Raw genomic sequence first — 13,829 nt, 5'->3', positions numbered from 1 at the left:
GGTTTTTCAGCAGAAGTAGGATGACCACCTGTCAGGGATGCTTTAGCTGAGATTCCTGCATTGCAGAGAGTTGGGCTAGAGGACAGTCGGGGTCCCTTCCAACTCTACAACTCTAGGATTCTATGAAAACCAGGAAGAGGGATTAGGGGTAATGCCAAAATGCCACCAAAATGAGCATGGAGAGCATCTTAACCCCTGTTGACCAGGCATAGGCAAACTGGCCCTCCAGATGTTTTGGGACTACAACCCCCATCATCCCTGACCACTGGTCCTGTTAGATAGGGATGATGGGAGTTGCAGTCCCAAAACATATGGAGGGCAGAGTTTGCCTATGCCTCTTGCTCCTAAGCTTTCCAGCCCACGGCAACAGAGACACAGAACAGGACGCTGGTCTTCCCTTCAGGAGTCCCTGCCCACCTGGACCCTCTGCATGAGCAGGCCAGAGGAGTCACTGCGTTTCTTCGGTGCAAATAAATGATTAGATTTTGCGTGCAAATGCAAAATCTGCTCTTTGTCACGGATGGAAAAGGGGGGAAGGAGAAAAAAATGGTGAGGTGTACAACTCTGAGCTACTCAAGGCAAGAAGGACTCAGGGGGGAGACCCGCTTTCTGCGTGTGGCCCAGAGAGGCCTGTAATGTACGATGGGCAACTGACTCAAATGGCACTCTCTTGGCTGCCTGTCAGTATGAGAGGATGTGAAGTTATCAATAGTGCGGATGTGCGCACTGATGTACCCTGCATGGGTGGGTGGTTTTTATTTTTTTCTAAGAGTTGTATTCCACATAGCACTGAGGAGAATGTTCTGCCAGCGCAAGTATTTCTACCTCCTTCTTTCACTGGAGGTTTTTAAACAGAAGTTGGATGCCCACCTGGCAGGGATCGTGATTCCTGGTTTGCTAGGATCAGACTAGATGACTCGTGGGAGTCCCTTCCAACCCTACAAGTCTATGATTTCTTGAGCAACAACACACTCCGCCCTTCTCTTGCTCCACCCCAATCTGTTTTGGGCTTCCCTCGACTCGCCAGAGCAGATTTGGGGACTGTGAAGATTTGGGGAATCTCCAATAATATCCAGCAGGGGACATTCCCAGGCTTATTTGGGTACAAACCATTTGTATGGAAAGCCTGTGTTTAACCATTTTTTGGGCAGAGATGGCCCTTAAATCCCTGCACGGCCACAAAGCTTCCTCCGAGTGACCTTGGACCTGCCACTCTTTTAGCTTAGGGTTGTTGTATCATCTCATGCTTGCTGTCCCCAGGATAAATCCCAGTTCTTGGTTTTGCCTGCTTGTTTCAGTTAGCAGGCTAATCCCTAATTCTGGCCCCGGGATTTTAAAATTCCAGTGTGAAAAGCAGCGCATGTTTTGAGCTGCACAAACATCCTTCACTGCCGGGAAATACTTGTCTTAAGTCATGGAAAGCAAGAAGCCCACAGCTGCTTCAGGCAAAGGCGGGAGAGTGTGATGCTCATTCACCCAAGGCTGCTTTCATAAAAGAGGCTCCCTTTCCCCACTGACTGTGTGTGTGTGTGTGTGTGCGCGCGCGCGCCGCGATTAAAATAAACTGGCTGTGCAAGCAAGGTGTCTGCCCCCCCCCCCCCCGCACAGCCAGTTCATGGTTTCAAATGGGTTCCCATAGCCACAAATGGATGCATCCGCCGGGCCCAGGGAACTGAACCGATCGATGGCCGAGTTCAAATATAGCTGAATGAAACCAGCACAGCACTTACGAGAGGAGGGCAAAGTCACTTCCAGAACAACGGCAGACCAGGGAGAGCACTTTCCTTGCACATCAACAGAGGCAGCAGCGCTGAGGCTTCAGGGAAGCAGGGTCCCCCACCCAGTTAAGGGCGTGTTTTGTGCTGGGTAAACCAAGGAAATGAAGAGAGAGAAAAAAGACTGACTGTGCATGTTGGGCGAAATGTGTGCAACTGTGTGTGTGGAACTGTAGCATTTGAGAAGCTGTTTTTGACCTGCTTTCTTGGGCCGAGAAGCCAGGCTTCGATTCCTGAGCAAGAAATGGGGGTGCGATAGGAAGCTTGTAGCTCAGATGGTTTGAGGCAGATGTTTTGGACTACAACTCCCACCTGCCAGGTAGTCCAAGTAGGTGCTAGGTTGGCAAAGACTGTTGTAAGGAAAGATTCGGCCCAGGAAGCAGACCCAACCGTGTGTGTCTGTGCGTTTTGCAGTATGTTGACTGCGATGGAGCCAATGTTTCCCTTTGCAGCATTTCAGTGGACACATGGCTCCTGTGACAGAACTTGGCATCGCCCCACCGAGGAGTTGGGTCTTGGTCAGGGCTCCAGCCAGCCTGGATCAGGAGCCTTGCCCTCCGGAGAAGTGTGGAGAGGAGGAGGAAATATGACTCCTTGCTCAAGGCCCTGCTGGAGGAACACCTGCTGAGATCTCTTCTGTAGAACTCCTTAAAGGTGCAGGAGCCCAAGGTCTCCAACACCTGGCCACTCTACTTGCAGGTGGTGAGAGGGGTGGCCACAAGTGCCCGTGGCCCACAGTGGCATCAACTCATATTTTGACTGTGGACTGCTTCCCATAAAGGCTGGTTAGTGGATGGGGGGGGGCAGGGCTGAACTTCAGTGGTGGAATAAATGATGCTTCGTATGCAGGTAGTTCTAGGCAGGTTCCTATCTGATTAAGAGAAACTCAGGTAGCTGAACTACAGATAAACCTCCACCTGCTCCTAATCGGAGCAGGTCGCAACCTGGGGCTCAGTGGATGGACTCTGCCTAAGCCAATTCTATAGGGAAGGCCCATGACCCCTGCCTGAAACCCTAGGGAGCCATGGCCAGACAGCATGGACAATAATGAGCTAGATAGACCCTAAGGCAGCTTCATATGTCCCTATATTGCTTGTGGACATCAGAGCCCCCCCCTGCAGATGAGCTTCCCCCCTGCAGATTTATCCTTGCACTGTCAGTCTGCTTCCCTTTGTGTGGGTGGTGAGGGTTAACTTCTGACAACAGCTCTTGGGTTTCCTACTGTTACATTACATGTTGGCCCGTAGAAAGGATGGCTAAAATTAGCTTCCCAGCTCGTCCTCTCGTAACAGCCATGACTTCCGGATAGTCTCAAAACGAATCCCCTGCAAAGGCAACAGATTCCTTCTGCTATTTTTATGACCATGCGTCAGTTTAAGAGACAGAGAGCAATCTATTAATGTGAGATTGTGATGAAGACTGATGTTGCAATGCTGACTTCTCCAAATAGTTTGTGGACACAGCATATTGTCGATGGCTTCCCCAGGGAAAGTTTTACCCAGCTGTTCACTCTGGTGTTCCTGCAAAATAATCACATTTAGTTTGATATGGGATGGGAGGACCCTCTCCCTCTTCCCTCTCCAAATGGTACAATTTTGCCAGCCTTGGGTTGCTTCTAGGCTCGTCTTTTTCTTGGAATTGCCATCTTGCCTTCACACATTTTTATGGGTTGCCATCAAAAAAACCGAGATCATGGCCACTGGTCCCATCACCTCCTGGCAAATAGAAGGGGAAGAAATGGAGGCAGTGAGAGATTTTACTTTCTTGGGCTCCTTGATCACTGCAGATGGTGACAGCAGTCATGAAATTAAAAGACGTCTGCTTCTTGGGAGAAAAGCAATGACAAACCTAGACAGCATCTTAAAAAGCAGAGACATCACCTTGCCGACAAAGGTCTGTATAGTTAAAGCTATGGTTTCCCCAGTAGTGATGTATGGAAGTGAGAGCTGGACCATAAAGAAGGCTGATCGCCGAAGAATTGATGCTTTTGAATTATGGTGCTGGAGGAGACTCTTGAGAGTCCCATGGACTGCAAGGAAATCAAACCTATCCATTCTGAAGGAAATCAGCCTTGAGTGTTCCCTGGAAGGACAGATCCTGAAGCTGAGGTTCCAATACTTTGGCCACCTCATGAGAAGAGAAGACTCCCTGGAAAAGACCCTGATGTTGGGAAAGATGGAGGGCACAAGGATAAAGGGACGACAGAGGATGAGATGGTTGGACAGTGTTCTTGAAGCTACGAACATGGGTTTGACCAAACTGCGGGAGGCAGTGGAGGACAGGAGTGCCTGGCGTGCTATGGTCCATGGGGTCACGAAGAGTCCTAAACGACTAAACAACAACAACATAAAAATGTTTCAGTGCACTGTAACAAAATCCACAGCAGTTTTCTGGAGTAAAATATATTTGCCACACCAATCCATCCAGTGGAAACCTACCAAAAACTATCAAAACTCATCAGCCTTCTTGTACTTTAATTAAAAGTTTCTTGTTTGCAGGCGCTACCTGCTTTTATTGCTTCCTGTTGCTGTCTCGAGAAGCAACAGAGTGAGCCTCCGGGGGTGAAGTCAAACAGCACTGAAGTGACCTTTCTGGGGCGCAAGCCTGGGCAGTGGGTATGGAGGTCCTGCGTTGCCCAAACCACAAGACGCTACTCAGCCTTGCTGATGTAGTCCAAATGAAAGCAGAGCATTATGTTTGGCACCAGTTTGGCTGCAGGAGTTGCCAGAAAGAGGCGTATGAGATTCCATCCAACCGTCTTAGGGGCTCCACTCCAGATTTGGGTAGGGTTTATTCCTTAGCCTTTTCTTCTCCCGTTTAGGAACAGCGTTTCCCTTCTCCTAGATGGGCTACCTTCCCAGGTTGACGAGCCCCATCTGCCCCTCACTTCCCTCTATGGCATGTGCAGGAATGGCCTTCTTGACCGTGGGACCCACTCCTGGTCTCGTCCATTCAATCTGCCAGAGGAAGTGGCCCTTCTTTGGAAGTGCAGGTTGCGCCTGTGGGTAGGAGTGCCAAGGTTGGTCCACCAGCTGCAACTCTAACTCTGTCATCCAGATAATCCATAATTCAGAGAGATTATCCATGCACTTAGTCAAATCTAGGTTTGACAACTGTAATTCATCTGCATGGAACCTTTCAGGACAGTTTGGAAACTTCCACTGGCTCAAAATACTGCTGCCCAGATATAGGTAAAGGTAAAGGTGCTCCTGACCATCAGGTCCAGTCGTGTCTGACTCTGGGGTTGCGGCGCTCATCTCGCTCTATAGGCCGAGGGAGCCGGCATTTGTCCACAGACAGCTTCCGGGTCATGTGGCCAGCATGACAAAGCTGCTTCTGGCAAACCAGAGCAGCACACGGAACTGCCATTTACCTTCCCGCTGGAGCAGTCCCTATTTATCTACTTGCACTGTGATGTGCTTTCGAACTGCTAGGTTGGCAGGAGCTGGGACCGATCAACAGGAGCTCACCCCTTTGCAGGGATTCAAACCGCCGACCTTCTGATCAGCAAGCCCTAGACTCTGTGGTTTAACCCACAGCTCCACCTGGGTCCCTAGGTCCCAGATATAGGTGGCCTATAAAAGATTTATAAAACAAGTAGTGGAATAGTAATTATTTTGCTTTCGTTTCTTTTTTAAGCAAAACAGAGCCTTTCCTTCACCTAGCAGGAGCAATTAAGTGGGGCAATTAACCAACAGTGGGGCAATTAAGAGAGGTTGCATGTGTGAAATCTCACAGCTGCAATCAACAAAAAGAAATTTCTAAAAATAAGGATCCGCAAACAGGAATCGTTTAACGAACATTGGAAATGATTTTTGCTGAATGGGACTTGCTTGTGAGCAAGCATTATAGCAGGATCTTGGCCATGGAGAAGAACACTCTTGGAAAATGTAGAACTATATGAACTGCTATGTGGGAACTCTGCTTTAATTTTGCTTCCAGCCTGTTGTGGAAAAACAGTGACTCGATTGCATTGTGGTCAGATTCCCCCCCCCCCCAAAAGTGGTGGCATCTAATGGAATTTTACCAGGAGGAGGAGGAGAAATTCTCCAACAGTTTCTTGGGAGTGGGGTCAGCATGAGTAGCCTCCTTCCCCCTTTCCTTTCCCTTTTTTGAATGCTGCTGCTGCGGTCTAGCCACCATTCCCATTCTCTCCAATGCTCCAGACTTAGAAGTAGACCACTATCATACCATTTTAAACAGTTATGGTCTCCTTCAAAGAATACAAATTTCCAAAGCTACAGTTCCCAGAGTTCCCTGGGAAGAGGAACTGAGTGTTCAGCTGCTCTGGGAATTTTAGCTCTGAGAGAGGACTAGGGGTTTCCTAACAACTTTCAGCAGCCTTAACAAACTATAGTTCCCAGAGTTCATTGGGGAAGCTGCGCCTGTTTAAAGTAGTATCATCGTGCTTCAAAAATATGGCGTGAATGTGCATTCCAGGGCATTGTGGGTGCATGGAGAATTGTGGCTGTGCACATTTAAAAATGAAAATGGTGGAGAGGAGACTATCTGGAGAACATTTTGCAAAGTGGTCTAATTTTGCTAGGGGTGGGTGAGAAATTTGGGGGGGGGGCGAAATCTCAGAAATATATTCTAAGAAATTTGAGCTCAGCTCTAGGTTATAGTGTGGAAACAACCTTGGAGATTTCTCACCTGTTTTTCGAAAACTAATTTTACAAAGTACCTTGAACATCCCCCCCCCCATCTGACAGTCCCTTGCTAGGCAACTGATCTCCCTGCTCTGCAGGTCTAAGGATGGTGAAGGTTTGACAAGGATAGCAGACGCTGTTGATGTCAGACATCTCGGAGCAGAGTCACTTGTTGCAAAGTTATTTAGAAAGAGGAAATGGGATGATAAGGCGGTGCAGCTAAGAGGAAGGGAGATCTTGCCCAGTAAATAGACACATGGTGCTTCCAGTTTCCATTCCTCGCTTTCCTCTGAGGCTGTTTTGCAACAATCCCGTTTACAAGACGCAAGTCCTTCCTTAGAGCAGATTTCCTTTTTTTAAAAAAATCATTTTTTTTATTTTCCAATAAAAACAGCCAATTAACATATCCATCAAATCATAATCATAATCCAATTAAAAACAATAAACTAAAATAAAAACCCAAATTACAATCCAAATTATTAATTTTTCCCCCCTGGGCTCCCCATAGCCTGGACCTCTTGAGGTATATCTCAAATATCTTCGTTTCTGCCTTCTTCTTGTTGTTCTCATATTTTCCACATTCCGATCTTAACGCTTTGAAGTTCTCTGTCCCTGGCTATGCGATTCTTAATCATGTCAGAAATCATATATCCTTTCATCCACCAAGTACAGCTTTATGTGTGTATGTGTGTGTGTGTGTGTGTATTTGCCAGCGCAGCTTTTCCTGACTTCATTCCAATCTTCCAATCTGGGGCTGTTGTCCAAGTCTATCGTATGAAGTTTAATGATGCAGCAACTCCCAAGTTGTTAAATTATTCCAATCTGGGCTGTTGTCAAAGCCTGCCGTTTGAAATATAATGACACAGTAACTTCCACATTGTTAAGTTGTTACTGATTTCCCATCGTTAAATTGTTGAGCATACTGTTTGCAATATTGCAATGTAAATGAACTGTATTCTACAGATATAAGTCATTTGGCGATCGATCAGCCAAATTCCCCCTCTGGGCCCTAGAAGAGGGGTAGTTAGATATCCATTTAGCCTTCTGGTAGTTAGATATCCATTTAGCCTTCTCTCTCGCTCATAATGAAGAAATTCTGCAAACACTTGCACTGTATGTTACCCCAAATTGTTGTCTCAAATCATTATAAAGTCAGCTAGCAAGTATTTCCCACTTCTCTTGAAAAAGGGAGGAATTCTCATTTTCCCATGCTGCGCCTTATTAACAAGCGCCATCTCGTTTCTTCTTTTATCTTTATCAAGTCTTTCAAGTCTAAGTAAAGCTGCGCAATTGAATACTTAATTATAAATAGAAATCCATCTGTACTTTTTTTTTATTTAAAAAAATAGGTTTCTTAATGAGGCTTGGCATAGAAAAACAATTGTAGGCATTGAGAAAAAAAAAAAGAACGTACCAATCACCTCCGTAATCCAAACACCATGGTGAGAATCTCTTTGAAGTCCGAGCTCAAACACCAGGGGCTGTGCAGTTCTGCAGATCTTCTTTGGTCCAGACTATGTCTGTTTATTGTCCAAATCTAATTATTTTATCAAATAGATATTTCCGGCTATGAGAGTGGCTTCGGAGAGTGCCAGCCGTGTCGTGCTCTGGGACCCAGCGTCCCGCCGCTTGCACCTTGATGCAAGCTGGGAATCTCGGACAATCTGCGGGTCTACGAGACAATCCTCCCCCACCCTGGGGAGTCTGCCAGGGCTAATTACCCCCATATCAACCCTGAATTACCGGCACAGCTGAGGTCCGATTGTGTGGGAGTCAGCCATTTCTCACCGCCGGAAACAGGAAGCCTAGAGCAGATTTATTGAACTGTATTAAGCTTGGGTTTGTAGCAGCAAGTCGCATAAGGAAGACAGATGAAAGTAATAAAATGCTCTCCATCCCATTCATGGGGGAAAGGACTAGAACAGGGGTAGGCAACCTAAGGCCCAGGGGCCAGATGTGGCCCAATCGCTTTCTCAATCTGGCCCGCGGATGGTCTGGGAATCAACGTGTTTTTACATGAGTAGAATGTGCCCTTTTATTTAAGATGCATCTCTGGGTTATTTGTGGGGCCTGCCTGGTGTTTTTACATGAGAAGAATGTGTGCTTCGATTTAAAATGCATCTCTGGGTTATTTGTGGGGCATAGGTGTTCGTTCATTTTTTCTCTTCAAAATATAGCCCGTCCCCCCACAAGGTCTGAGTGGGGGGTGGACTGGCTCACAACTGAAAAAGGTTGCTGACCCCTGGACTAGAAGATAACCCTCTGTGTCCCTAACAACTCTGCAATGCCACGATCTGTTGGGTTCCCATTCCTTTCAGTTTCATGCCATCTGGGGTTGGTCTCTCGGCTCCCAAGTCAATTGGCTCAACTGCCTGCCCTTTTTTCCCCAGGCCTCTAACACTGACACCCAACAGAATACACAGGGAGTCCAATTCATCTTCCAAGCATTTATTTCTACTGGAAAGCATCTTGCTTTGCAGGCGGGGGAGGGAGGGAAAAAAAAAAGACCAATTTACGCACACCAGAAGCAGTTTAAATAATCATAGGAAGAGGAAAGTATGTGGTGGTGGTGGTGGTGGTGGGGTAATCGGTTTCCCAATCTGCATCACCCACCTTCAACTACAAAATCAAACCTTTACTACGAAAACTCAATTTGGGGGATTTTGGGAGGCAGTTGAGAACGCTGGTACATTAGAAAGCGAAGAAACCGCTCTGAGAGGCTTTCAAAAGCCACAATCCATTTGACCACCAATTATCCCCTCAACTGCATTACTTGATTAAACAACAGGATTGAACAACCTCTTAATTCAGTAACAAGAAAAAAACAGGAAGGGAATTCTGCAACAGAAAGTTCCTGCTTACTACGCAAAAGGAAGAATGTTTACTGCAGCAGCTCCAAAGCAGATAAGCCACCTTTCTCCCGTGTTTGTTTCCCCAAGTTTGCTAAAGCCTCCACCAAAACTATCCTTAAATCCCTTTGTAACATTATTTGGGCCCCTTTCCTTTTTTTTTTTGCAGCAGGATTAACTGCTGCTTCACAAACAATTCCGTGTGGAAACCTGCCCTGCAGATGGATTGTAGCAAGGAGCTGTGGCTTCCCACTGTGGGCCCATTTCGGGACTATGTAAAACAAACACAAAACTGCCCTTGTGGTTTGCAGCACACTCTGCCAAGGGGGAAGCTTTTGTTGCATGAGAAGCATTTCCAGTACTTCCAGGTGCGTACTGGTTCCTTCTCTTGCTCAACCAATGCAGCTTTTTCCATGTCCCAGAGTTGTTAAATTTCTTTTGTCAAAAAGCGCAGGAGGAACCTCTGGCATCGAAGGAGCTGGCCAGTCTGTTGACGTGCATTAAGACTCGCTTGCTGCATTCAGACTTACATGGGTGCTCCAGGCCTTCAAACCTCACCCCGCCCCATGTGCCCGGCTTAATATGTGCCCTGCTTTGTCAAAAACCACAGTTTGCCATGGCATAAGGACCAGGCACTATGGTTTCTGCAATCCCATAAACGAGGATGCAAACCAGGATTAGACTGTGGTTTGCAAGCCTGGCTTGGAGGTCTGGTGTGGAGAAACCAGGAAGTTTTCTAACAAGCCAGGCACACACATTCCCAAACTATGGTTTGCAGAATTGGGTAGGGTTGCCAGACTCAATAGAGGACAGGACTTCTGCGCCTTTAATTGCCCTGCTCTCTTTTGAGTCTGGAAACCTTAAAGAGAAACCAGCAGACCCTTTGCTTGGAAATTAAACAAAGGGTCTGCTGGTTTCTCTTTAAGGTTTCCAGACTCAAGAGAGAGCAGGGCAATTAAAGGCACAGAAGTCCTGTCCTCTATTGAGTCTGGCAACCCTAGAATTGGGGAGTGTTGCATCTGAATGAAACCACTAGCTTGCTGCTGGCTTAAAAGGTTCACCCCTCTGTGAATTAACTCCCAGTGCTAAGGCAGACTTAAATGTAAAATGTCTGGGAGCCTGGTTCAGACGTTCAAAAAACCACATCTGTGGGATGTAGCTGGACAAATCTGCAAAAAGAAGGCTACCCATGGGTGGGACTGCAGCTTCTGAGACGTAATTATCAGACTGGAGTGCCTGCAGCTGTTTCTGTGGACAGCTTGAGTCAAGTTTATAATTTCTGTGTGAATTGATGAGTCCCCAAGAACAGGCAAGGCATATCCTATTGAGCTGGGGAATGTCTGAACCAGCCCTAAATCTGCTGAATTTATAAGCGTTTTTGACAGATAGTTACTGCTGCAGACAACCAAGGAGAAATCAAGTGCATCAGCTTGAGTCAGCTTTGCGAAACTCTCTCTATTTTTTTTTTGCCTCAAGCCTGAACCTGTGAACAATGTTGTCCTTGAGGGAGAAGGAATATAGGGGCAGAGCAGCACTGGGATTAAACCTTTCTGGGCTGGAAATGGAATTGGCTCCAGTAAGGGGGGGGGGCAGCGGTTTCCAGCCAGGGCCTTCATTGCCACATATCCCCGTTCTCGCCGTTCTCATGGAACTTGTGCAGGTGGTCGGCATATCTGAAAGAGATGGAAGCAACTGGATTAGAACACCTCGGTGTGAATCTATACTGTGCCCCATAAAATGCAGAGTGACCAAAAGCCAAGCCCCTGACCCTGACGGGCTGGACATATGAGGGGCAACGCCAGGAGAGCATGGGAGGGGAAGTGGTGCAAGGTCAGGCCTTCTTGAGGATGACAGCATCCAGCACGAGGCCCCTTCTGCCCTACACATGGAGAACAGAATCATATCACTTTAAAGAATTTCGGGAAGTGCCGTTTAAGGGTACTGAGAGTGGACAGGAGACCCCTCTCTTCCTCTCACAGAGCTATAGCTCCCAAAGTTCCCTGGCAAGAGGAGTTGCTTCTGAACCACTCTGGGAATTTAGTGATGTAGATCTTCATTTGCCCCTTCTTCCCTGGCAGGGAGGAGAGGGGGCAGCATTTTGTGGTTTGCCTCGGGCGCCAAAATGCCTTGAACCGGCCCTGCCCTAGGGGGGTTGTTCATATGTAGATGACCAAAGCTCAACATATCGATGTGGGTTGGTGGGGGGAGCACCGAGATGCGGGACAGGAAGCGTGCCCGCCCCCGGACCTGCTTCAAACCGCAAGCGATGGATTGGCTCAACTGACTTGACACCTGCAGCCCTGATTTTCACATTTGCAGAGTGAAAGGCACGTTTGCCTAAGCTGAAGAAGCATCTACATGGTAGACTGAAGGAGAGAACTGGGAAGGTGGCTCCTCTGATACCTACTTCTTTGCACAGAAGGCGGCACAGTCTCTGCCCACGCTCTCGCTCCAAGCCGTTTTGTAGAGAACCTGAGAAAGTAGAGGCAGTCTGTTAATTGTTCAACTGAGAGTGGGAACCCCTACCCCATCCCACAATGACCCTCTTTGCTCAGGTTCCCCCTGCAACAACAGAGATTCAGGCTTTGAGATCCAATCAAGTGGGTGCCTGGGGTTTTTGGGTCCCCTGTCAACCGATGGAACGCAAGCCACTCTGAGAGCCCTTTCTGGCTGGAGAGCGGGGTAAAAGGTAAAGAGACCCCTGACCATTAGGTCCAGTCGTGACCGACTCTGGGATTGCGGCGCTCATCTCGCGTTATTGGCTGAGGGAGCCGGCGTACAGCTTCCATGTGGCCAGCATGACAAAGCCGCTTCTGGCGAACCAGAGCAGTGCACAGAACGCTGTTTACCATCCCACTGTAGTGGTACCTATTTATCTATTTATATGTGCTTCCGAACTGCTAGGTTGGCAGGAGCTGGGACCGAGCAACGGGAGCTCACCCCGTCGCGGGGATTCAAACCGCCGACCTTCTGATCAGCAAGCCCTAGGCTCTGTGGTTTAACCCACAGCACCACCTGCATCCCTTGGGGAGCGTGGTACAAATGCTCTAAAACAAATAAAGCAACTTAAGGGCACCAGGTTTGTCTAGGCTGAACTACAGACTCCTTATTTCCAAAGGCAGGAGGATATCAGAGAGAGAGAGGAAGCCACAGACTTACCAGGAAAACAAGGCAATGCAAGAGGAGGGTGTAGAAAAAGGCAATTGTGCGGGCCGTCTTGTTGGAGAGGATGAATCTTCCCTGCAGGTGCACCAAAAGAAGACAGGGTTTGGCATAAATACTCTTTTCAGAAAAACCAATAAATACAAAATTCTGCTGATGGAAAGCAAAATGTATGCCACCCTGTACAAATTAGGCAAGTTTATATATTATCCATATTTATTAAACTTGTATCTGAAGACCACAGGGTGATTTACAATATAACAATACACACCATAGTACCAAACGAAAACAACGCCCTCCCTACACTTTAAAAGGCCATAGATTGTTTAGTTAGCCAGAGGCCTGGGAGAAGAGGAATGTTTCTGCCTGGCACCTGAAGCTATGTAACGAAGGCGCCAGGCGAGCCTCTCTGGGGAGAGCATTCCACAAGTGAGGAGCCACCACTGAAAAGACCTATTCTTTTGTCCGTCCTGAATCTCCCCTGCTCAGATCCTTGGCTAGCACTGCTGGGTTCTAGTATAATGAAGTAGAGAAAACATCTCTCTGTCTACTTTCTCTGCACCATGCATAACTGCTGCCTATACCTCAAACATGTTGCCTCCCTACCTTACTAGCCTATTTTTTAGGCAAAAAAGCCTCATATTTTGAAATCTTTCCACATAAGGGAGTTGCTCCACCCACTTGATCACTTGGGTTGCCCTTTTCTGAACCTCTCTCCCAGCTCTTTTTGAAGCGAAGTGACCAGGACTCCACACAGCATTCCAAGCATGGCTGCACACTATAGGTTTGCACCAAGTTATTAAGAAAGGGATTGCAGACTGTGGAAAGGTGCTGCCAGTCAGAGCAGGCGGCAGTAAGCTAAGTGGAACCAGTGGGCCGACTCGGGGAAAAGCGGCTTTGTGTATCCATGTATGAAGCAGATCGCAGCTGGTGAAAACGTTGCTGGCAACCAGCCCAGACCTCTCCAAACATCTGTTTCCCTCCTCTGGGTATTTCCAACACAACATGGGCTGCCAGTTCTGTCCAAACTGTGGGACAGGATTGCCTTCAGAGGCAAATATGATCTTCCTGGCACTCCAGGCCTGGTGACGTCAGTGCGCAAAGACGGCAGGGCAACTGGTGACAGCACACACTTGCTAAGCCTCACATTTCAGTACAGACACACACGGACACCAGCTGTGAAACAAGGGCTTGTCGCTCTTGGCCAGGCCAGGGTGCTCCCTGTGACCCACGGCCTTCTCTTCTCCATGCATGAGGAATATACACTTGCTAACAACCGGGATCAAATTGACTTTATATAAACCAGGGACGTAGCTGCCTCCGGAATACCACGTCCTGTTCTGGTTGCCTTGTCTGAAAGTTGTCAGGAGACCCTCCCTATTCCCCTTACCAAG

At 47.7% G+C, this 13,829-nt stretch overlaps 1 protein-coding gene across 2 annotated transcripts in view; it reads right to left on the bottom strand.

Moving 5' to 3' along the window:
• Positions 1 to 8,856: 8,856 nt before the first annotated feature.
• The window catches only part of CUX1 (cut like homeobox 1), a 265,020-nt gene continuing 260,047 nt past the window's right edge, over positions 8,857 to 13,829 (bottom strand). For both annotated transcript variants that reach the window (XM_035138890.3, XM_060268524.2), the window contains exons 21-23: positions 12,433 to 12,513; positions 11,681 to 11,745; positions 8,857 to 10,946 (exon numbers count right to left, since the gene is read on the bottom strand). In XM_035138890.3, coding sequence (XP_034994781.3) covers positions 10,886 to 10,946; positions 11,681 to 11,745; positions 12,433 to 12,513 — 207 coding nt within the window. In that variant the 3' untranslated portion in view covers positions 8,857 to 10,885. The remainder of the gene's footprint in view (positions 10,947 to 11,680; positions 11,746 to 12,432; positions 12,514 to 13,829) is intronic.

The sequence above is a fragment of the Zootoca vivipara genome, chromosome 14 (genome assembly GCF_965207765.1).
Source record: "Zootoca vivipara chromosome 14, rZooViv2.hap1.1, whole genome shotgun sequence".
In the NCBI taxonomy this organism is placed as follows: Eukaryota; Metazoa; Chordata; class Lepidosauria; order Squamata; family Lacertidae; genus Zootoca; species Zootoca vivipara.
The sequence above is the reverse complement of the archived record's forward strand: the minus strand, read 5'-3'. Positions and strand labels throughout refer to the sequence as shown.